We start from the raw sequence: 25,584 nt of genomic DNA, 5'->3' as shown, positions 1-25,584 counted from the left end.
AGAAACAGCGGTCACAGACAAACAAACGTACAGACAGACAGACAGACAGAGATTACTGGAATTATTATATATATATATATATAGAAGGGTTTTGCGCGTTCAAATTATATTTTTGCGTATTGCGTATTCTCGATTTGCGTATTCTCGATATATATATCAGTACTTATGCGGTCATAGGTTTGAGCACTAATTATATATTATAACATATATATATATATATATATATATATATATATATATATATATATATATATGTATATGTATATATAATTTGAAAAATGTAAACGCTGACAGGTCTTCTACTGTTATGAATCTCTCGGTGTTAGAACATTTTGGAATCCGTTCGTATAATACTGAATGAAGTTTTGCTCACACAACCCTCCCGGTTTTGGAAGACCCTAGTTAACCCCCCCCCCTACCCCCACATCCCCTCACCCCCAACCACTATACTTGCACCATAATTGTGAACCCGGGACACCGGCACATAAAACGTAAGAGTTTCTCTCGGAGTTGTCACATTCAGAAAACCTGCAGTGCCACCATCACCAATTTCAATGGCGATTGATAATATGCAATAGCTCGGTAGCAGTTAGCATGTTGCAGGGCCACTCCGCTTGACCCCCATGGAACCCACCCCTGCATGTCAAGATGTTCAGTTAATTGACCCTGGGCTTTCAGTAACCTTTGACGATTAGCAGAATTGCATCTTGGGTATCGATGCCTTATTTTTCTCGAAATCCATCTTTAGAAGAGAGGCATCAAGGAACTAGGGGCTCCTGGTGAGAATATGTGCCACCTAATTGAAGTTTTTCTTTGTCCGCGAGGGTGATATACGATGTTTATCACGCTTGCTTGGCTGAACCCCTGTGTGGCTACCAGAGGGGAGAGAGGTTTTCGGAGCGAGGAGAGGACAGCGCATGCAGGATACTCGTAAGCAGTGGGGGCGGGTAATGAGAGAAAGTTGCGTCGGCGTAAACTTTTCTGCGTAAGTGACTCGTGATGGGCATATACCTTGTGACACTCACTGCAGAAAGAGGCCCTTTGTCTCCTGCCCTGGCAGTCCAAGGCAGACCTTTTTTTTTGTGACTCTGCCGCACCACTGCCCCCATCCACGGAACAGTCACCATGGCTTTTGTCAATGGCATTCGTCCTGATGAACAACTGAGGCTGTTTGGAGGCAGGAAGGTATGCAGGCTGAATGGAGATAACTTTAATAGCGCTGATTAAATGAGACTACCCGGCGAAGCATTATGTTGGTGCCGGATGAGATGCACTGAAAATGTAGAAAGAGTATTCGCCATTTTCAGGCCCATTCTTGCCTTGTTAATACTTCCAGTGGTCCATCTTTTTTTTCAGTGCTTGCAATCTGGCATCACGCTGATTGTGAATCATTTGTGCCCTCCGCCCCCTACCAATACCGTTCCTTCTTGTTTTCATAACTGTTGACTCTTTCCCAATCACTATTTGCTATATACCTACAACCTCATTCATTTCTCCCTTTCATTTTGGCATGAGGGCCAGGGAGCATAATTAATGTGAAGGTGATGTTAATCATTTCCGACAGACGGTAATTAACAAGCCAGTCACATGGAGTGCTTTCCATCCTCCCCCCCCCCCCCCCCCAGCACTCTTGAGTTCCTTTGGAATACGCCAGGTCTCCTTGTTTACTCCTTCACATGTTCTTCAACCCAGCGAGACGTCCTCTTTCACTTTCGCGTTGCTTCTTCACTGCCGTACTCGAGGGTACGGGAGTGAGGCCTTCTCTGAAAACTCCCACAAAAGCTACCAACACAGGCCGAGCATCGTCATAGCAAGCCAATGCGAAATTCACCACTCATTACCAACCTATCCCCCATCCTTTCCACCACCCCCTTCCTCCTGCCCCCTCATCCCCCACCCATCACTTCATTCCTAACCACTCCCTTACACCCTCTCATCCTCCTCACTGAAAGTTTGTGGTTGAATAGCAGCTGTTACTAGGCTGCGTGAAAAAATGTCTCAAACAATTGGCAGAGTCTGTTGTACCTGAGGAACCCAGAGCTGGCATAGTGGGGGCAGAAACACTTGCCTTCCTGCTGGGTTATTGGAGATCCAAAGCGTACTGTGGAAGTTTCTTTAGTTTGAGTTTAGTCCTGGCAGCACTGGGAGGCTTGACTAAGTGTATATATCACACACCGCTTTTAGTGTAAGCTATTTTGGAAGTCTCATCCAGCTGGCAGGTGGCAGCTGAAGGAATTTTTACTGCCCGACCATGCCATATTCACGGCTAACGTTCAGATACATTCGAAAAAGCCGAAACATGAGCGTTAACGTTTTGGTCAAGTGGCCTGACATCTTTTTTTCCATAAAATGTATCTGAAGTAAAAGTCATCCGTATCGTTGATTTGGAATTATAAGATTTTTATGATTTGATCTCTTTTTATATTTACCTTTTATATTGATCGAAGGCTAATGCAGGAACCTGCACATCAATTACATGCAGGGAAAGGATGTCAGTCGACATCGGCGTACCTTAGTGTGAACTAGGTGTGCATAACCGTCACTTTGGTGACTGGTTTGGTCAAAGGAGAGTATGTTGTACTTCACAAACTTATTGCATGTCTATCTACGAGTCTCACTGAGTATGTAAAATGAAGTGAAACACACACAAAATGAATTTTTAGAACACGTATTTGATGTTATTGCTGCTGTGGTTGTTGTGTGTTGGCCCATTCCATGTACCTTTATTTATATATATATATATATATATATATATATATATATACAGACTTGGCATTTAATATGGAATTTTTTTTTTTCTTGACTTGGGTTTAGTTTACGTTCTGAACTCGGTATATCAATCTGGTGAATTTCTTTTACGCTTCGGTGATTTCTTTGTTAAAAGAACCATGTCACTGATTGTCTGTCGCAGCAAGAAGTCAATAGCAGGATTATATCACAGGTGGCATGACAAAATGTACGGACAGGTACATTTGACGATTGGCTTCACAATCGGGTATATAAGGGTTGTTGCGTTCTGTATTAGTGGAAAACAACTGCTGCACATCTACAAAAGTTATTGCCGCTTCCCCTGGAGATGATCCGTCAACTCGACAATGCTGTTTGTCATTTAGTGGTGGCTTTAAGAAATTCCGGCATGAAACAGCGTGCTATAGCTCGGCAGTATGGCATCACTGAAGGTCAGGTGTCAAAGATCCTGAAACGAAATGCTCAGAGGGGTGTCCCTACTCCAATACCCAGGTCACGACGTCCCCGCAGAACCACAAGGAGGGATGATCGCCAGCTGCACCGGTTAGTCCGCAATGGCCGTACCAAGTCAGCTAATCGGCTTAGGGCTGAGTGGCAGCAACTGACAAATGTGCCTGTATCCAGAAGGCTAGTCAACCAACGACTGGTTCAAGCAGGCTATCATGCCAGCCGTCCCCTGAGAAAGCCACGTCTGACCAGACAACACCACCAGCGCCGATTGCAGTGGGCCAGAGAGCACCGGCAATGGCAGCCAGGACACTGGAATCACGTGACCTTCAGTGACAAGTCTAGATTTCTGGTCTATCGTCAATATGGCCGCGTCCGAGTGCGCAGACAAGTGCATGAAGCCTACAACGAAGATTGCATAGTGCCAAGAGTCCAAGCTGGAGGTGGTGGGGTGACCGTTTGGGCTGCTTTTCATGCAGGGGGCAAAACTGACCTGGTTGTTCTGAATGGAAACCTGAACCAGTTCAAGCACAGGGCCATTCTGGAAGAAACATTGCTTCCATTTGTTCGTGCAGCCTTTCGAGGAAACTTTGTGTTCCAAGATGACAATGCACAGCCTCATCGTGCTCACATGATCCAACACTTTCTTGCTGACAGTGGTGTAGAGCATATGGAGTGGCCTGCCATGTCCCCGGATATGAATCCAATAGAGAACTTGTGGGCAGAATTAACGCGTCAAATCGACAACTTGGACCAGCAGCCTGCCTCTGTGCGTGAATTGCAGCAGGCTATTGTAACTGCATGGCAAGCAATTCCTGTCCAAACCTTGGCAAATCTCGTGAACAGCATGCCTCAACGTGTACGTGCTCTCCTGAATGCTCGTGGGGGTTACACGAAGTACTGAACTGTAATGTTACTGTCCGTAATCCCAGTCATAATTTAACTTTTGTTTTTGTTAAAAAAATTTTTTGGCTGATGTACAAAATAAAGGGATACTTCTGGAAAACGCACAGAAGTTTAACACAGTACTGTCCGTGAATTGAGTTCGATATCAGTTTACATCACTTTCAAGGATCAATTTATTTGCTTCAAAATGTCAAATGTGGTTTTTGTTTCTCTTAAAGGTCACATTAACAAAATCTAGAATAATTTCAAAATAATTCCAATGAACTTTTGGTTCTAAGTCATCTTGAAAAGTAAGTTCACCCCCACAAAAAAAAATTCCATATTAAATGCCAAGTCTATATATATATATATATATATATATATATATATATATATATATATATATATATATATATATATATATATATATATATATATATATATATGTATATATACATATATATACTGTATATATATATATATATATATATATATATATATATATATATATATATATACATATATATATATATACATATATATATATATATATATATATATATATATATATATATATATATATATATATATATATATATATATATATATATATAAAATATTGCTTTGATATAGTATTAGTATATATAATTTTGTGTGCTCCCTCCGTGTCTTCCTCTAAATGGTTCCTGCTGTCATAGGATAATAAATTATACCTTTTGAACCACTACATTAAAGTCCCACTCCTGCTTCTTCTTCTTCTTCAATGGCCAAAAGAGGGCTTTTTAAAACAGGCAGGCACCATTGACATTAAACGGACACAAATTTTTGTTTCAAGTAAATCAATTATTCGCTTTCCAGTCAAGTAAATTGATTATTAGCTGTCCATTGGTACCATTTGTTATTATTCTACGACAGGAGGAACCGGTAAAGCTCGAGGTCATTCTGCTTCTTCTTCCTCGAGTGATACAAAAACACACACACACACGGATGCATGCATTTCCTTTTAAGACCAGAGGAAACAGTGTGTGGTATTTGAACCTGGGTTTCCAAACATCATGAGAGATCGGTTCAGATGAGAAAACTAAACAGGGCCACCCAATTATCCATAAATAATAATCTGCAATGCTTTTCTAAGCTCGTGATCTACATGTGGTCTTTACCTAATTTGGAGACGTGCACTCAAGTCGGTGATCAAAACAAGGAAAGGCTTGGTTATAGACACACCTTTCGCTTTTCATCGTCTCTTGGACGCTTCCATTTGGGCAAGTTGTTGTGTGCAAACGCATATGTTTTGGTCATGTGGGGAATGCCCACCAATGAGATTGCTGACCTGATTTTGGGAAATGACATCATTGGCTAGTCACTCACATAACACTACTCCATAGGCCAACTGGTGGCCTGAGCTGTTTCTGTGCCACCAGGTGTATCAATGACACGATACAAGCAAGTGATACATTTTGTCGCTCCCATATTGCTCAGAATTCCACATTTGAAAGTAAATTCTCCAACTTCTTAGTTTTCTTTTTCATGCATTTTTTTTTCATTTTTTATTTATTTCAGTTTTATTTTTGGTTTATGTTATCACACTTTTTAAGTGAAAATTGAATGTGTCAAATAAAGCATTTTATTCTCACTCACAATCTTTGTCTTTGTGATTGAAAAAACAAAATAGAAAATAAAATAAAATAGAAGTCAGAAGAATGTTACTGCAAGGCGCACATGGCTGGTGTGATGTAATCCGACTCGAAATAACTCATACAAACCCAAACTGGAACAAGCTAACACCTCCTCGCCAATGAAATTGTAATACAAATAGCACTTCAACCCATGCAGATTCTTCTGTCTTGGACGGACATTTCGAGTTCCAATCGCAATGGCATGGTATCAGGCAAATACCTTCAAATACCTGCACGCCGGAAAAACGCCATGAGGCAATGTGGAGTTATTATGTGAAAGAAATCCAACACAAAGTGGCAGATGGACAATGGACTTTGCCAAAGAAGCTTCGAAGGTGTGTATATTTACATGAATTAGGTAAAAGTTTCCTTCGGTTTCCTTGGTTCCAAACAAAATTCACTTACCATGAGCAGTTCAGCTGGTGGCATCAATCCCAGCGGAAGTCTGGGGGACGCATTGACTCAAGTTCGGCTCTTGCTTCCACGTCCTTTCCCAAATTCCTGTTGGTTGACCCATGGAAGTGGCGTTTCCCTTTACATCTCCCATTGGTTTGGCCAGGATGAACAGAGAGCCCAAAGGTTGGAAGTTGCTTTGCACCTGAAAAGGAAAATGATTCCTTTGGCAGTTATGAGAGAGTTTTGTTTCTCTTAAACCTGTCACTTATGAGTTCATTGCCATGCTTCAGATATATGAGGAGTGTTTGGAAAAGTTCTACAAATAGGATGCTCACAGTATTGCAAATCATGTAAACGTTTTTCATTTTTCAATATATCGGTGCATCTTACGATAATTCACCAAATGTCTGTCTGTCCGTTCGAAGGTACCGCAAAAACGGCTGAACCAATCGCAACGATATTTTGGGTGGGTAATCCGAGGACCCCCTGGAGTAAAATAGGCTATATTGTTTTTCCAATTTTCCCAATTTTTCCAAACACGATGGAATAATATTTACCGATATGAACAGTGATGTGGCTTTTGTTGAAATTCTACAAATACTGTTTATTCTACGTACCAGGAGAGAGTAGATCGACTCCTGACAAACTCTTCCTATATAAACGTGCGGCTCCGAAGTAACATGGCAGCGTGTGCAAAGCGACTGAGAAACAGGTGTAGCGGCCGCTTCCATGTTACAGATTCGGCACGCACTCTTCACACATAAACGTGCGACTGAGAAAGACGTGTAGCGGCCGCTTCCGTTTTGCAGAATTCAATCTTTTTTCAAAATGGGCGCCATGTACTGTTTAGATTTTGATGATTTGCGTGTGATATGATTTAACGGATGTTTATATGAATCGTTTAAAATAAAAAGCCTTCAATTTCTGATGTTTTGCCTTTTCATTTTGGCTTCCCAATTGAAGTCCCGCACATAGGGCGGGTACCGTTGCTGGTATGATTAATACCGAAATATATGATGAGCTGTACCATACTTTATACAAGAATGTTGGTGATGCACGAAGTAGTTTATTAGCAAGAGTTATGCTGGATTCGAGCCCAGGCGAGACAGCTCAGAGGCGAGTACACACAAACCTAAGCTATTCTGCCAGCCTGTAAGCTTACACTTTTGATAAGAGTTAATCACTTGCAAAAGACTTTCCATATCAATATATAAAAAGCTAAATATGAGTTATAGATAGCTGTGCTAATGGTACATTATTACAACTTGGTCGTTTTGCCTGCAAACCGTAAAGACATTTGGACCACATAACATTGGTTCGAAAATCTTTCTCATTTCAAAGTTATTTTATGCTTTAATCCCAGTTCCTGGCATAAGTCAGAATTATTTTCACTACTTTACACTAGTGCCGAGTAGCCATCTTCTTTCTGATAAGTGAGGAAGGTGAAATGACCACTTAAGAAGGGAAATTGGTGATTATCTGGTTGCTTGTGAATACATTTTCATTATATATATATATATACACACATACTAGAAGAGCGCCGTTTGTGTGTGTGTCGCCATTTTTTTCAGAGATGGCTCAGGTGCAAAAGACACATAACCCAGGAGCTCACACAGGTGGGTGTGACTGGGTAGGGTTGGTACAGAGAGTGAGGTGTTGGGATACTATATTCGGAAGCAAGCACAGAATTGAGGGATTTGGGCTTCTCATGAGCAGAGGCGGCTGTGGTGCCACTTGAAGTGAGGGAAGGGATGGAAGAGGAGCTAGCATACTCCAGAGACATAGTTTTTGTCTGATTGTATTATGTATTTTGATGCAAATACATACAATGGTGAGACAACGTATTTGGATGACCTACCTGTTCTCTCTTGTAACCAAGGATACTTCTCATTGGTTGGTGAGAAATATGTCATATTTCTGAGAGGTATATTGTTGACAGCACAGGTGGCCTGTCATTACACTGCACGTGTGAAGTGGAAACAGGGTTAAGCAACTGGTTCACTTGGTGTGTCTGTCGGTCAAACGTCAATTTATATTTGAGGAACAACTTAATTACAATTGCATGTTATGTTTTTAACACTGCAGAACATGGAATTTTGAACACGGAATATGAATCGGAGCACAAACCTGCAGTTTCACAGCACTTTGGCTCTGCATTTGGCAAATTGTATGGAATCTCGTCCGTAACGCACATGCGCAGAGAGGAGTAAGATGAATTTATTTGTCTGTCTGCTTGTCCGGCAGTTAGATAATAATGAAAATCATTCCAAACAGGAAATTTACTGTTTTAGGGATGTCCTAAAGGACACAAACACCAGGCACGAATAAGGATTTTAATATGTTGTATAAAGTGATGGAAAAGATGGCGCATCAATGGTGGTGAACTTCCAAAAATAATAATTCTACAACGTATAAAGTTATTTTATTCAAATTTAATTATATATTTGAAAACTGGAGAACGCAGATCGCCTTCTTGACACATTTAAAAAGCATCCGCTTAGCAGTACTTGAACAAAATATTACGCCATTTTTGCATAATCTCGTCCAATCAAATTTGCATCAAATTTGGAATATCGAGATTCAGACAAAATGGCGGCTCGTCGGAAATATAGATCGTGCTCAGAAAAGGAAGGCAAAAGTTTAAAAGACCCTTCACAAAGACCCTTCAGTATGGTATGTTTGCAAAAAAATATTGTTCCTGGAATACTGAAAGATACTTGTCATGTGTTTTTGTTTCCCATGACCAACCTAAAATGTTGTCTATGTTCTAATTTGATCTCTCATCAGAAGCTCAACATTCATGTCGGACAGCGGATATATAAACCAGAAAGGGTTGCAAGAAGGACAGGTGGTCAACGATATATTTTAAACTTGCAGATAATTCGGAATAGAGTTAAGGACAAGCTCAAAGACTTGCTCTTTCTTGATTTTGCAAATTAACTTGAAAAGAAAATTTCAAGAATTTTTTTTTCTATTTCAAGAAAATTAGCTTGAAAAAGAGAATATTTTTGCAAATTAACTCCTCTAAAAGTCTGTGCTCAGCATTATACTATATTGGTATTCCTTTTGGAAGCATCCAACCCCAACTGCATCATCAAATAATTGAACAACCAATTACAAGGACATTTGAATGTTTATGCATGCAACGTGAACATTTAAAGTAGATATGAGAAAACTTGAAAACTTATACAAAGTATAACTGTAGATGTCGTTTAGATGTCGTTTAACTGTAGTTTAACGTAGAACTGTAGTCGTAGAACTGTAGAACTGTAGAAGCCGTAGAACTGTGTCGTTTAACGTAGAACTGTAGATGTCGTTTTTTTAGCTGCGACCTGCAGCTCTATGAGAGGACCGCGTTGTTGTTCTTGTTGTTGGGGTGCCTTTTTGAATAGCGCATGCGCATACACTCGGACGTGCGTTGGTATGAGGTAAGCACATATTGCAATGGATATCCTCATGATTCTACACGTTGCAGATGGTGACCACACTGTGGTCATTTTTCTCTTGTTTAAAACAGGATTAACATACTCACACATACACAAACACTCACACACATGCAATCTCATGATTCATGGCATGGACACATTTCTAAGGGTTTGTCACAATTGGCCAGGTGACATTAAGGTGATCAAAGGATAGTGGTTGACAAGAAAGCTCAAAGATAGCACACTCACCATTGAACGGTCTCGTCCAAGTTCCATGAGTTGAAGAAGAAAGAGTTGAACCACCACCATCATCATTACCATCACCACCATCACCACCACCATCACCACCATCACCACCGCCATCACCACCACCACCATGACCATGACCATGACCTTCAAATCACAACCATCACCACCATCACCGCCACCACCATCACCATCCATGCCCTATGCAGAGCGTTGGTGCCGAAGCAGTTACTAAGTCGCAGCTAAACAGCATCAATTTTATATCCTGCTGAATAAGACCAAAGATAAGAGCATTTGGTGATCAACAGCTGGTAGGATCATGACCTTCAATGTGCGATTCATCATATTGTACTAGGGCATGCCCGTACTATATATATATCTAAAATTATATCCCCCCCCCTCTATTTACATGAAATGGTTTGGTCCAAAGCGAACGGCTTGCGAGTACGGTGACAATCCCCCCCCTCTATTTACATGAAATGGTTTGGTCCAAAGCGAACGGCTTGCGAGTACGGTGTTTTTTATCGGACCCGTGGAATTATAGATAGTAGTTTTAATTAGTTTTAAAACATAGTTTAACGGCAACATAGTTTTCCAACGTGAAATAAATGAATACGCTCTCAAATGTGCCGTCCGAGGCAGAGTGTGTTCGCCACGTTCGGCACACGCGATAGCTCGCTGCTCTCTGATTGGTTGAATCGTTTTTTGGACATAGCTCGGTAAGTAATTGTCCGATTAATATGAAACCTTGAAAAGGCACATCCTCGGGTCCCCAGCAATATACCTGGCAAGTTTAAAGTATATCGGACCCGTGGTTGTCGAGAAACAGCGGTCACAGACAAACAAACAAACAAACAAACACACATACAGAGATTACTGGAATTATAGATAGATATCATCATCACCATCATCACCACCATCATCACCACCATCATCAGCACCACCATCACCATCATCATCACCATCAACATTATCACCACCACCACCACCATCGATGCCCTATGCAGAGCGTTGGTGCTGCCGAAGCAGTTACTAGGATACAATCCTGGTTGGGTCGCCATTACAACTCAGGAAGTAAGGACAGAAATTCGTAATTCGTTCAGGGTGCCAGAGATGGCTCACCTACTCTTTGTGAAGGACACCGGGTGATGTTTCATGCCCATCAACTAATGCTGAAATACGTTACGCCCAGTTTAACGTCCATCCGAGGGACAGCACACACATTGATGAATCACCCTGCCTGTGAAACACCAGGATGACAGTTTATAGCTGGGTCGGGATTTGAACCCAGACTGGACAACTTAGAGGCGAGTGTGTGTACCTCTAGGCCCTCTAGGCCATCCTGCCAGCCACCATTGTATACCCCATTTTCATAAACACAAAGTAAATAGGCAGCAAATACACTTTGAGAGCCCATTGAACTAATGCGTTAATCTTAACGAGAGTCTCCTGTAGTCTCTTGGCAATGGTGGAAAAATGGCCCAATAAAGCAGGTGACTGCAAGATCGGAGAATCACACGTGCAGTATATATAGGTTTATTGGAAAAACAAACAACGATCACATCTTATAAGTTAATTGTTCAAAGCTAAGATCACTAAAGGTAATTGGAAATGCTCTCATCGTAGGAGATTAATCAAATTGTTTATTTTGCAATAATGGGAGGAAAGGCTATCAAATTAAGAAATCACATGAATTAAACATGATACTTTTGACCCTCACAATCCTTTGACTTCAATTTGATCCCAAAGCACCACAATTCTGTTTTTTTATTTATTCTTATCAATCACATGGAAACCATGGTAAGAGACACCGCATGGTTTTGATGTAAACTTTCGGCACAGAATACAAACTCTGCATTGCGATGGCATGGTATCTCACACACACACACACACATACACACCAAATACACACGCACATATACACACACACACACACACACACACACCAAATACATACACATACACAAACATACACCCACACACATACACACGCAAAGCAAATACATAGTCAAACACAGCAGTATATGCACCTATTGCATTGATTATATGAAATGTGTACTCATAGTCATCCTGTGTAACATCCCACATCACCATTCGGCTGATTAAACATAACTTTTTGTTATTGACATGGCAGATCGTGACTTCTCTGCTTAACCAGCTGGACCTGGAATTCAATGTTAACAAGACTTGTTATTGGGGTGTGGATGAAAGGAACTCATGATGAACCTCTTGGTGCGTCCCAGGTCCCTCAAAGTTTCCTTGCTTTTTCCACCTATAATCGATCATTTAAAAAAAAATCGATGCTATCTTACAGAAATCTGATGAGAATCTCATCAGGTCTCATGAGAAATTTGTGAAGACAGTAAAATAATGCTCGATGAACTATCTTGTTACCTCCGCCACCAAAGGTGGTGGAGCTTATGTTTCCACCCCTGTCTATCTGTCTGTTTGTCCGTTTATTTGTGCGTTTGTGAACAAAATATTTCAAAAAGTTGTGGACGGATTCGGACGAAATTTTTGGGCAGAGATGTAGTGTATGTGACAACGACGAAATGATTAGATTTTGGTGAAGATCCGGATTCGTCTCTAAAGGTTCTACTATAATTTTTAAAGTGATTCTTCACCATTGGGAGATAGTGCCAAAAACGATACATAGCAGGATATCTCAAAAAGTTGTGGACGGATTTGGACGAAACTTGGTGGAGAGGTCGGATGTCTGACAAGGACAATTCGATTCGATTTTGGTGAAGATCTGAATATGGATTCGGATATGAGAATTATTTAATTTTTTAAGTGATTCTTCACCATTGAGTGATATGGCAAACCAGGTGGAGGTATGCTCTCTACTGAGTGCCGTTCTAGTTATTTATTTGATTATCTAGATGCAACCTTGTCAATAACTATAAACATTCAAACAACAACATAGAGGGAGGGGACAGTTATTGAATATTTTAATTTTATTTTAAGCAGATCATAATTGTTTGCATCCTACAATTATATGGCTTCATAATATAAGCCAAGCCACTTGTCAGTAGTATCATGTGTCACCTCTGCTTTTGATTCGTTAAATCTCTGCATAAATCACAAACAGCTTTCGTTTTACATAAGATTACATTATAATACAAACAAAATAATCCGTCCCCAGTGACAGGAAAAGTTTAACTTAATCTATCAAGTTAAATGATTTCACGGAGTTTAAAAAGGTTAATTGTGTTGCACTCCTGGTTTCACTCAGAGCCAAAGTTCTGAGCTCCTTATACCACCCACCACAAAATGGTGGTGCAACATCAGGTGGCGGAGATTGCATTTATCTAAAAAGAAGGCAAATATGCTCCTTGCTAAATAAAATGCGGCATAAACATTATTCATTTCATGCCTTTTCTCTCATCGTTTCAAAAGGCAATGTTGAGATTTTCCTACGTTAAATGTGAGACAGACAAACGTGCGGACGTGCACCATTGTTCGCAATATATGTAAAGATACAATGTATTTACATACAGAATACGTAGAAAAAAGGCACTTCCTGATGGGAATATTAAGAGAGGGGGGAGGAGAGGAAGGAGGGAGAGGGGAAAGAGAGGAGGGGGGGGGAGAGGGAGGAGAGAGAGGGAAGGGGGAGACAGGAGAGGGGGCAAGGAAGGGGGAAGGACAGGGAGGGGAGTGGGGTGGGAGGGGGAAAGAGAGAAGGGAGGGTGGAGGGGAGAGAGAGAAAGGAGGAAGGATAGAAGAAGGGAGGGTGGAGGGGGAAAGGGGGAGAGAGGAGTGAGGAGGGGTGGGGGAGCGAGGAGGGGGAGGAGCAGGGAGGAGAGAGAGAAGGGAAGGAGTGTGGGGTGAGGAAGCAGGGGGGTGGGGTGGAGAGTGACTATCTTGCACAAAAATGTAAGTCAATGAAAAAATGGATACGTAAAAACAAAAAGGGAGCTCTGTCTACTGTAATCGCCATGGCTTGCAAAAGCAGCCTGAATAGCGTTCACCAAGTGGTGGCTAATCATATTCAAATATATACGCAATCTGGGTCCATCATATGGAGGGGATTTTAAAACAGATCGCTGTCCATGTCAGGCTGTAAACTTTTTACCATTTGAGTTTTGTAATCAAATTTTCACCAAAGCTTTATTATGAAAACTAGCAACAGTACCCGCCCTACGGGCGGGGCTTCAATTGGCAGGTCCAAATGAAAAGGCAAAATATCAGAAATTGAAGGCTTTTTGTATTTTAACCCTCTGGAGTATACTATTAAACCATTACATAACCTTTAATTGCGCGGTAAATTTGAATGCGGTTCGAGCCGATAAATTCGGCTTGTGGACTCCAGAGGGTTAAACGATTCATATAAACATCCGTTAAATCATATCACACGCAAATCATCAAATCACAGTGATGTGGTTTTTTTAATTGAAATTCTAAAAATACTGTTTAGATTTTGATGATTTGCGTGTGATATTTAACGGATGTTAAGATAAATCGCGTCTCCCAATTGAAGCCCCGCCCCTAGGGTGGGTACCGTTGGTCGTAATATATAATGGAGATGCAACAATTTTTCCCGCTTTGCTTTGAAGAACGGGAATGAAGGGGAGGAGCGTGTTAATATGTCTGGTTGAAGGCTTTGGGTGGTGAGGGGGCTTGAAGCCAGATTTATTGGACTTCACTTGGTGCCAGCCGCCATATTGGTGCTCGCCGGCACTGCGATGCCAAGCGAAAGACGCCTCAGAGCTGTCACATTCACAATCGCTGTGTCGTATGTACTCTCGATACGTGTACCAAATTCCCGATACGTGTAACTGTACCAAATCAACTGTTAAAAGGATTTTGAGCCGATAGCTGTTACTGCCTTGGCAAGATCGATGGAGACAGCGATCTGTTAGCCTATTCACCGCCCAAATAGCTATGTGGAATTCTCTCATGTAGAGATTAAACGTCGTTTGAACTTTGGCCGAGGTCATTATTTACTTTTAATGATGTTTATATACGAATGATGTTTATATTGGTTTTGGGTCGTCCTTTCCGCATATCTCGTGGGATTGTAAGTTGGAGAGACGGCCGTGATGGCGGGGAGGGGATTGGAATTCTCTCAAGCAGGGATTCAACCGTGTCCTTATAAAAGGTCTTTGTCCGAGGTCACCGAGTTCGATCGGTGCAGCCGTTTGTGCGGCACCTGGGAAAACAACATCGTCACAATTAAAACATCGTCACAATGAACGTTATGCAAACGCGAATGTTATGCGGGAGTCCAAACCTGAGAATGCTGGAGACCAAAGCTGAAATTGGGAAAACTAAATAGCCTATTTTACTCCTGGAGATCCCAGGATTACCCACCCAAAATATCGTTGCGATCGGTTCAGCAGTTTTTACGGTACCCTCGAACGGACAGACGGACGAACATTTGGTGAATTATAGTAAGATATGGAGAAGGCAAATTAATAATTTTGTCATAAGGTCAAAGGTCAGCATCACATAAAACCATCAATTTTCATGCGACTGACTGGAAATTTATGAATTTGCATATTGGGTCAATTAATTTGTTCACAAATCAAAAGCTAGAAGCAGATTTTTTTTAGATCTACAGCTCAAAGGTCAAGGCTGTATAAAATCATCAATTTTCATTTTGTATTTTTTAACTGTTTTCGATATTTTGAACATACGGAAGAAGAAGAAGAAGTATGGATACAAATGGATGCGGATGGGCTTTGAATTTTTACATGCTTTCTGGCAAAGCAGTTCGAACTGCTGTTTAGCTCAATTCCACTGTTTAAATTTTGAAATTTGGTTCAGGTTAAGACTTTGTGGAGCACATTGCATTTTAGTTTTAAAACCTTGTGCGGAAATAAAATAAAGGCATGGACACCGCCATGTCGGGACTCTATGTACAGAGACCGACATCCTCCTACCTAAACCCATCCCCCTCCCACCATCCACCCACGACTCCACCCTCATACAACTCTCCCTCCAATGCCCCCTCTCCCACTCCTCCCTCGACCGCCATACAACTCTCCCTTAATCCCTCATACCCCCTCCCACTCTTCCCTCCACTCTCATACAACTCTCCGGACTTCACCGGGCAGTGTTCGTACCTTTATTTCATTTCCGCAGACAGTTAAAAACTAAAACGTGATACGCTCTACAAACTCTTAATCTGTACCGATTTTCAAAATTTAAACTGCAGAATTGAGCTTATCAGTAGCTCCAGCTACTACAAAAGTGTTCATTTGCTAAAAAAAACGTTTCATTCAAAAGACACGTCTCCGGGCGGTGTTTGGCCGACCAAAAGTGCTGCCCCCAAAAAGTGCTGCTCGGGGAGGCCGCCACCTCCCCCCTCCCTCCCCCCCCCCCTCGATATGCCAGTGCAGTGGAGTGACAGCCTATGCCATGGAAATATGAATAAAGTTAAAAAATTATTATTAAGTTAAATAAATAAAAACTAACCCCAGAAGGTGAATGACAGCCTCGCTTAAATAAATGAATATATACACTTAGTTATAAAATCGCTGGATATGGTAAATTTTGTCAGATTTCACTCCAGATTTGGACATTTATTTAGTCAACAGCATCCAAACCTCATATCCGAATCCAGATTTTGATGATATGCTTCAATTATGTAATGATAATTGTCATTATCATTACGTATTTCTGATATCATTATGATATCAATTATCATTATCATTACGATCGTATTTCCAAGGCAAGGTACATTTGAGTAGGCTGAAACAAAATGGCTGCTTAAGAACCCAGTGAGGGGCAGTGGGCTGACTAACATGGGGTACCGCCATATTGGTAAGGCTTTTTCGGGGTTTTTCTTATGAGCGCCTCATTAATCATCTATCTATAATTCCAGCAATCTCTGTGTGTCTGTGTGTCTGTGTGTTTGTCTGTGACCGCTGTTTCTCGACAACCACGGGTCCGATATACTTGAAACTTGCCAGGTATATTGCTGGGGACCCGAGGATGTGCCTTTTCAAGGTTTTAAATTAATCGGAGAAGTACTTACCGAGCTATGTCCAAAAAACGCTTCAACCAATCAGAGAGCAGCGAGCTATCACGTGTGCCGAACCGTTAATGCAATGCAAGCGTTAATGCGTTAATGCAAGGCTTTTCTTTTTTTCCCTCTTCTCTTTCTACTTTTCCTTGCGATTAAATTGCAAACAGCCAAAATACGTTGGCGCTAATTGAATAATTGGCCATTAACACTAAAATAATCGTAACTGCGATATGCCAACTTCCGGACAGTGAAGCCTTCCCTGTTGTTGTTGTTTGCAGCAGCTGTTTGCAGCAAGGCAAGGCTTTTCTTTTTTTCCCTCTTCTCTTTCTACTTTGCCTTGCGATTAAATTGCAAAAAGCCAAAATACGTTGGCGCTAATTGAATAATTGGGCATTAACACTAAAATAATCGTAACTGCGATATGCCAACTTCCGGACAGTGAAGACTTCACTGTTGTTGTTGTTTGCAGCAGATGTTTGCAGCAAGGCAAGGCTTTTCTTTTTTTCCCTCTTCTCTTTCTACTTTTCCTTGCGATTAAATTGCAAACAGCCAAAATACGTTGGCGCTAATTGAATAATTGGCCATTAACACTAAAATAATCGCGTACGGGTAGCGTTTTTTTTTTTTTTTAGCAAGGAACGGGCACCCACGTACGGGCAATGCCCTAGTCCTCAAAAAGGGTATTATAACACACCCAAACACCCAGTTTTCATCATTGCAATCTGTTGGAGGTCCAGGTGTATGCATGCAAAGTTTGGGGCCACAATGTATCATGGTTTTAAGGTTACGGAGGTCAGAGACAGACGGACGGACGGACACTGCCTTTTATTATATATATATATATATATATAGAAAGTATATAAATATAATTATATATATATATATACATACATACATACACACACACACACACACACACACACACACACACACACACACACAGAGTGGGGTGCTAAAGTATGAGTCCATTAATACAGATTTATTGATACTGGTTATTGATTAAACATAAAACAGATTTGAATTTTTCTATTATAAGTGTTGCTATATCCTTAAGGAAATCGCTTGGAAGTGCTTTTAGTTTCATATTTTAATTATTTATTTTGTTATCATGTCTCAATTAATAAATTTGCTACTGGACTCACACCTTTGCACCCTACTGTATGTGTCATTCATTTCCATAGTAAACAAAAGAGTTCATAGAACACGTTACCTCATGTAGTGTTTAAGTATATGAGGTCCGACAATAAACTTCCAGGATTAAAGCAACATCAACTTTTATTGTAAATGTACCAATAATGCTTAGTGGTCACCTTCAAAATAATCTCCTTTGGAGTCTGTTTATACATTCTTGCCAACGTCGCTGTCATGCTTCAAAGCAGCATTGGAAGCTTTTTTTGGCTGAAAGACCATTTATCCCATTGGACATGGCTCTCCGGATCTCTCCTATTGATGAAAAATCAGTTACTTTCATTGGAGTTTCAGACGTCAGTCAAATCGGATCAACATCTCACCCATTACAAATTTTTGTCTGTTTTGGCAAATTGATGGGCGTCCCAAATGTGCATGATCATTCACATCCATTCTCCCTTCCACAAACCTCATGGCCAACTCAAACACATGTGATCTTGACTTTGCATCTTCCCCATACACCAGCTTCTACATGTTAAAAATATCCGTGACACTTTCGTTTAGTTTCATCAAAAACTTGATGATGATTCTCTGTTCCATAAATTTGTCATTCATCTTCAGAACACGATTGCAACACTTGTAATTTTAACAACTCCAGCAAGGCTATAAAACACAACCAATCGATACAACGGCAAACACAATACCAACAGGAAGATAATGATGCACGTCCAATTATGAAACCCACCCAATCTGTCGAGAAAAAACATCAGTCTTGGAACTTTATTGTCAGACCTCATATACTTCAATTTAAATAAAAGAATGCTTTTAAAGATTGTTGAAAAATTCCGGAGATTTAACGCTATTGAAACAGTTACTTAAACATCACTCTTATAAACCACCCTATTTAATATGTCCCAGTACTGCTAAACGGAAGCGTTTTGGAAGTGACAAGAAGGTAATCTTTGTTCTCGTGCTCGAGTATATAATTAAATTTAAATAAAACAAACATTTTTTAAAAGTCGTATGAATAAATACATTCTGAAATTTACCACCATTCTACTACCGTTGATGCAGTCTATTACACCTCCTTATCTAATGCGTTAATTTAGTTAACTGTGCCTGTTGTATGTGTTCTTTATAACATCCTTAAAAACAGTAAGTTTCCTGTTTGGAATGATTTTCAATTTTGTTTCACTGCCAGATAGGCAGACAGACAAAATAAATTACCATACTCCCTCATGCGTAAGTGTGATCGGGACGAAATTCCATACAATTTGCCCAATCCAGAGCCAAAATACTGCGAAACTGTGGGTTTGTGTTTCGATTTATATTCCAATTCGTGTTCTGCAGTGTTCAAAACACAACATTCAATTGAAATTAAGTTGCTCCTCAATCAAAAAACTGGCATCTGTATAGACAGACAGACAGACCAAGTGAGCCAGTTGCTTCACCCTGTTTTCGCTTCAAACGCACAGTGTATTGACAGGCCATCAGTGCTGTCACCAATAAACTTGCCACATGGTCGATTTATAAATGCCCCTGGACTATGTGTGGTTTGCACCTGAGAAAGGGGAGACATGTCTGACAACCATCGATGTGTGATCCGGATTATCTGCGCATGTGCTACCAGGACAAATTCAGAGACAAAGTACTGTAAACGGCAGGTTCGTGTTCTGATCCATCTTCTGATTTGTATTCAGTTTTTTATATACTTTGTTTGCTTGTTTGTTTGATAATTGTTAGCTCTTTCGCGAGCCTAGACTCTGTATACAAAAAAAAAAAACTTCCCAGAAATATGATATCTTTCTCACCAAATAATGAGAGTATCCTTGGTTACAGGTAGGTCATCCAAAGAAGTGGTACATAATACAATCGGACAAAAACTGTCTGTCTCTGGAGTATGCTCCATCTCCATCCCTTCCCTGACTTAAAATGGCATCACGGCCTCATGAGAAATGCCGAATGCCTCAATTCTGTGTTTGCTTCCAAATCTGGTGTCTCAACCCCCCGCTCTGTGTACCAACCCTACCCAGTCGCACCCATCTGCCCCTGGACTATGTGTGGTTTGCACCTGAGAAAGGGGAGACATGTCTGACAACCATCGATGTGTGATCCGGATTATCTGCGCATGTGCTACCAGGACAAATTCAGAGACAAAGTACTGTAAACGGCAGGTTCGTGTTCTGATCCATCTTCTGATTTGTATTCAAAATACAACATTCAATATCAGTTGGTCCTCGATCATAAGCTGACGTTTACAGACAGACAGACAGACGGATGGACATGAACCAATTGTTCAACCCTACATTTTGCTTTGTGTGCGTGGGATAATCATGCATTATGAAGTCTATCTTCTATTAGCAAAATTTGTCCCATCAACATGGTCGTTGCATAAAGGAGATATTACGAGCGTTTTACAACAGGTTTTTACATCTGTATTTTGATGTGTAAGGGTGGTGGCTGCTCAAACTAGTTCTCTGTAGCTACAAGAGTTTTTGACCTAATGTTATAAAAGTAAATAATTGCTGTATATATATATATGGTATATATTATATTCCCACAACACCTTGCACTGCCCTTCATTTTGTGAAGTGTTGAAAATTCCCTGCAATGCAAACCTTTGTTTAAAGAACACAGTGGCTGCTCTGTGGGCCTAATTAAATGCACCAACTTCAAAGATCAACCCACAAGAAGGTAACGGGCTGGCATTAATTGAATCAAGCTCTGTCCTCTGAGCCGATTTATAAATGAATTAATGAGGGCCTTTGAACATGCTGCAGTTTCCCAACGAGTGGGAGGTTTGTGGGGGAACTTGTCCTTAAGTTGGAATGTTAGCCAGGTGAAATGGTGCAAATTTGTTTTTTCAGTCACAGTCAACCTCAATACTTCTGGATGGGATGATGTTTGTGATGTGGTGCCTTCCTTAAAAGGCAAGCTTTAACATAAAACCTGAATGAATGGGGCTTAAAAATAATTTCATTTAGACCACAGTTTTTGATGCAAGAACTGGCAAGATAACTAAAAGGTGTGTGCACTCTCCTCTGGGCTGTCCAGGTATAAATGGTCACCCTGGAGTTTTTCATGCATTGCCATACATTATCGTGCGTGAAGTCCATCGGAAGGATACTTAGCTGGAGGAGCCGTGTCTGCCACTGCTGGTCGTTGCTGCATGTTATCGACTTCAGGGTGTCATTCGTGAAGAGTAGGCGAGTTGTTGCCGGCACCCAGACAAATTACAACTTCCTGCCCTGGGGGAATGCTGTGAAAGCAATAGCAAACCACTCAGCATAACTCTTGCCAATGGACTGCTTACAGCACTGACGCTCTGCCATGATGATGATGATGAAAAGATGCAAAATAGTTTTTCATCAAATTTATTTGGAACTTTATGCACAATATAACGAAATACTCAAACTTGTTTCAATCATGTACTCTATATACAGTGCGTCGGTTCTGTCGAAGCAAGTTATTGGTGGTTCGTGTTCCAATTGTGGGTGGTCACCTTTCCACCCCAGGTAGTCAGGGTAGGAATTTGGAATTTGGCCAAGGTGCCTGCGATAGCTCGCCTACTCTTCAAAAAGCACCGCTTCAATGGGAGAAAAACAAACAAACAAGTTTCCTATCACTTCTCCACTCTCTTGCTGATCGATGTTCAGAAGAGCTTTACGTACTACGTATTGGCATTAAACGGGCAGTGACTACATCATGTGACGGATGATGTCCTTGGATCAGGATGCGACATGATTCAAGCTCTAAAGCTCATGAGCACGAAGTCTGCTGGAAAAAAAAAGAAAAAAAAAGAAGGATGCCGCACAGGTCTCTGGAGCTCTGACTTTAAAGATGTGGTTTTCTTTGACCCGTGTGCATCAAAATCGATCAACTCCTCCCAGATTGCTTCGGCAACATGACACAACGTTTGAAAGGTGCTGTGTTTGCGCTGACTCGTAATGCTTCCGATGTAATGTGGTACAGGAACAAGCATCCTTTTATGTCTCGCTGGACAGCGTGTGATTTTTATCTCTCTGCCAGGCAGCTGCCTGGTCGCCATATTTCTTTTGTCACTTCAGAAGCATGATGTAGGCCAAGATGTCATGTGACACAGGACAATCTATTTAGCAACTAATGACATTGATGCAATGTCAATGCTGCTTCTTATTTATTGCCTTGCATATTTTGTCAAACAGCAACCTCTACCTGCCTCATCTTTGGATAGAAAAAGGGCTAAAGCAAAGAAAGGTTTAAATGTAGAGGTGATGTCAATTAAATTAATCCATAAAACAATTCCTCAATAAAGTTTTTCAAATTTCATGCGATATGTGAAGCCCCATGCAGAAAGTTACATGGTGGTGCTAACTATAGAAAAGGAGGCACTAGGGCTACCAAAATAGCCCAGTGTATGTTTGGTTCAGGTCTGTTACTTAGTACCTAGTCATTTTGGCAAAGCTTGGGTCAGTTTTCAGGTTACAGGTCTTGACCCAGGACAACCTCTGTCATAATCTTGCAAGGTACATCTAGCTCATGTCCTCCTTAAAATAACTTTTTAAAAAGAAGACAATTTTGAGTCCCAGTACGTGGCCGACCACGAGCTCAGTGCAAACTATTATTGAGACAAGTTGGATGCAATTCTGAGGCCTTTCTAACCTGCAAGCAGATTGCTTTCGGTTAAACTTACCCTGGAATGAATAATCAAGGTGGAAATTTAAAAAAAAGTGCAATTTAGCAACTCGATTTGAACCTAATGCAATGTTTTTTGGGCTGGGCCAAGACTTTTTGGAACCAGTTGAACACCATTCTGATTATTAGTTGTGTTGAAACAAGACTTTTGTTTTAGTTTTCATAAACAAGTGGTGGTGTAGTGGGGAGCTTTGGCCTTACATTACACACGAGAGTTTATCACTCATCTCTGGCCTAACATCAAATAAATAAAATAAGTGTGATTATTCACTTAAGGGGTGAAAGGAGAGTGTAGAAAAAGTCTGTTTAAAGAGTAAAATATTAAACTTTTTTTCTTTTTTAAAATCAGGGATACCTAAAGAGAATAAAATGTGACAGCATTAGATGATATATTCCAAAGTGGTACAGTAAAGGGGCTGGCAGGATGGCCTAGAGGTACGCACGCTCTTAGCTGTCTACCCTGGGTTTGAATCTAGACCCAACTATAAATGGTGTTTCACAGTCAGGGAGATTCATCAATGTGTGTGCATTAGTTGGTGGACGTTAAAGATCCCACGGTGTCAGAGATGGGTTGGCAAAGAGGGCGAATAGGTTGAGGGAACAAGGTAGGAGGAAAAGAGGTAGACCACAGTTTAGAAGTGAGGATTGTGTGAAGAGGGACATCAGTAAGGTGGGAGTGGTTTGAAAGTGGGGACAGTTGGCAGAAGATAGAGGGGAGTGGAGGAGTATCGTGCTCAAGGCAGGAGCTTGGTGCCACCAGACCTCGCGCTTTATAAAGGGAAGAATATGAGAGCAACAGGTGTCCTTCGTGAAGAGTAGGCGAGTTATCACCAGAACCATGGACAAATTACAAATTCCTGCCTCAACTATTGCTGGGAAGGCAATGGCAAACCACCCAGTGTAACCCTTGCCAATAAACTGCTTCCGCAGCACTGACGCTCTGTAACACAGCATGATACACCAGACCTAACTTCAGACAAACAAAAGCCTCTGAAATTGTATGCAGTGACGTCACTTCACAGAGCACTCTGGGTACCAGAAACGCCATTTTTTACACCGTGTGTTTCTTTCCATGCTCAGTGGGGCAATTAAGTTAGAATTTCCTCCTCCCCATGGATGCCCACCCTTGGGGTTTGTTCAAACTCTATCCTTTCAAATGCCGAGCATCAAACAAGGAAGAAGCACGTTCCATTTTTTCGAATCTCTTGACCTCCCAGCCTCAGATCAGATGCTCTAACCATAATTCCAACCTTCCTCGACTTCCTCAATAACTCTCACTCCCTAATGCTCTGAAGAGCTCGTATGAGGGCCTGTAGTTTTTTTTAGTAAAAGACAGTTACTCTCAAATTCGCTGCTGTCTGGGGGGGGGGGGGGGGGGGATATTCCCAAGAAAAACATCCAAACGACACTTCAAAGCCACAACCTACCTCTTTTCATTTGACTGTGCACCTTTAAAGAATTCTAGAATGTTAAGAAACTATCATTCTATTGATCAGCACTCTCTTCCGTTTGAACAACTTGGCTGTCTTTCTTGCGCTCTGCGAAACACCTCAACAAATTGTTGAAGAATGACCCCCAACTTCCTACTGCATTAATTTCTGAAAGAATGTAACACCCCAGAGGTTTGTTGTGTTTTTCGACACATAAGAGCCAAGGGAACATTTTTTTGGAAGGAGCCTTGGTGGTTTCTTTTTCCTTTGCCGTGTCATCTGGCGGGACTCCAACCTTGGGGAGCGAAGGTTCTTAGGGTATGGTAGGGTGGTGGGAGTGGGGGGTCGAAAATGGAAGGAGGGAAAGGGTATGTGGGGAGTAATGGGGGGACGGTGCGAGCGTTTTGAGATAAGGGTCGAGGGAAAGCCTTTGTACTGGCACTCTGTATGGTGCCGAACAGTCGCGACAGCGGGAGGCAGGATTGGCGAGTGCCATTGATTCTGGTTGCTGTAAATCGGTGTTGCGTCCTCACATTCGTGCCTGTTCACCTGAAAGTAATGTCTCCCTGGCGGTAATGCCCATACGGCCCCCGCTCCCTTCTCCCCCAGCTCCCCTGGCCCGGTTGTGCGTTTGTCTGCTCGGTCGCATGGCCTGCTCTGCGGCCTGTCTATCCGAGGCTCTCTGTGCGAGCGTGGGAACAGACAGCGGGCTGACCCCTCCAGGAGGTTGCTGCCGGCAAGTGGTGCTCTTTATCGGAATCAAAACGGTGGCGTACATCGGCAGCCGACCACGGCGATGAACTGCAGGGCTGTGTGGAAGAGTGCATTCTGCCAGCCTAGCTGACATGCTTTTCCTTCCAAACGATTGTCCTTCATGTATATCAAACAAAAATAGGAAACAGCTAACAAAACAGACACCTTTTCCCTGAGAGTGGAAGAAAAAGGTATATTTGAAAGAGGAAGAACGGATAGTTTTGAACACATTTCATTTTGCACTTAAATTCCAAAATGAAAGACCTTGCGCCATTAAGCAGCAAATGCGACTTCAGTTAATTTCCCAGTAATTTCTGCGGGAAGCAGCCATGCATCGTCCATTATTGGCTGAAAAGCATTGCATTGGTAACATCACACGTGTGTTTTATAGACATTTGTAGACCCAAAAGCACGTAAGTCACACATTCATGTGTTCCACAGCTCAGAAAGTTTAATTTGTGGCTTTCCGGTGAATTTTCTTCTCCGTAAAGACTTTAAAGTTACATTTTTGTTGTAATAATCGGTCGGTTTCTAGTAAATCTTAGTGTTTGGAAATTCACTTTGTTTTATATTCTGAAGCAGATCATACAGCACCTTGATTTAATTAACCAAGTGGAAATTGAGCAATCCAGGGACTATGATGGGTGCATAACGACTGTTGTTGTGATTGGTCAATCATAGTTGTTTGGCTTTGGTCATACTTCTGGAATAAGTCGTTTTACGTCATCACGTCACAATACAGTGCTCTACAGATCCCACCGCTCCCAACCCCCTTAGAAATTCCCCAGCAGTATCTATTC

The 25,584-nt window shown here is 41.4% G+C and overlaps 2 protein-coding genes across 3 annotated transcripts in view; one reads left to right on the top strand and one right to left on the bottom strand.

Annotated features, from left to right (window-relative positions):
• LOC137431739 (zinc finger E-box-binding homeobox 2) overlaps positions 1-25,584 on the top strand; it is a 257,683-nt gene that overhangs the window by 11,632 nt on the left and 220,467 nt on the right. The window lies entirely within an intron of this gene.
• LOC144892874 (uncharacterized) lies at positions 5,687-10,884 on the bottom strand. The gene is made up of 4 exons (XM_078781209.1): positions 10,801-10,884; positions 9,827-10,024; positions 6,162-6,354; positions 5,687-5,986 (listed from the first exon to the last, which is right to left on the bottom strand). The coding sequence occupies exons 1-3, from the start codon at positions 10,882-10,884 to the stop codon at positions 6,172-6,174; spliced, it is 465 nt and encodes a 154-aa protein (XP_078637335.1). The 3' UTR covers positions 5,687-5,986; positions 6,162-6,171.

The sequence above is a fragment of the Myxine glutinosa genome, chromosome 7 (genome assembly GCF_964187855.1).
Source record: "Myxine glutinosa chromosome 7, kmMyxGlut1.1, whole genome shotgun sequence".
Classification (NCBI taxonomy): Eukaryota; Metazoa; Chordata; class Myxini; order Myxiniformes; family Myxinidae; genus Myxine; species Myxine glutinosa.
The sequence above is the reverse complement of the archived record's forward strand: the minus strand, read 5'-3'. Positions and strand labels throughout refer to the sequence as shown.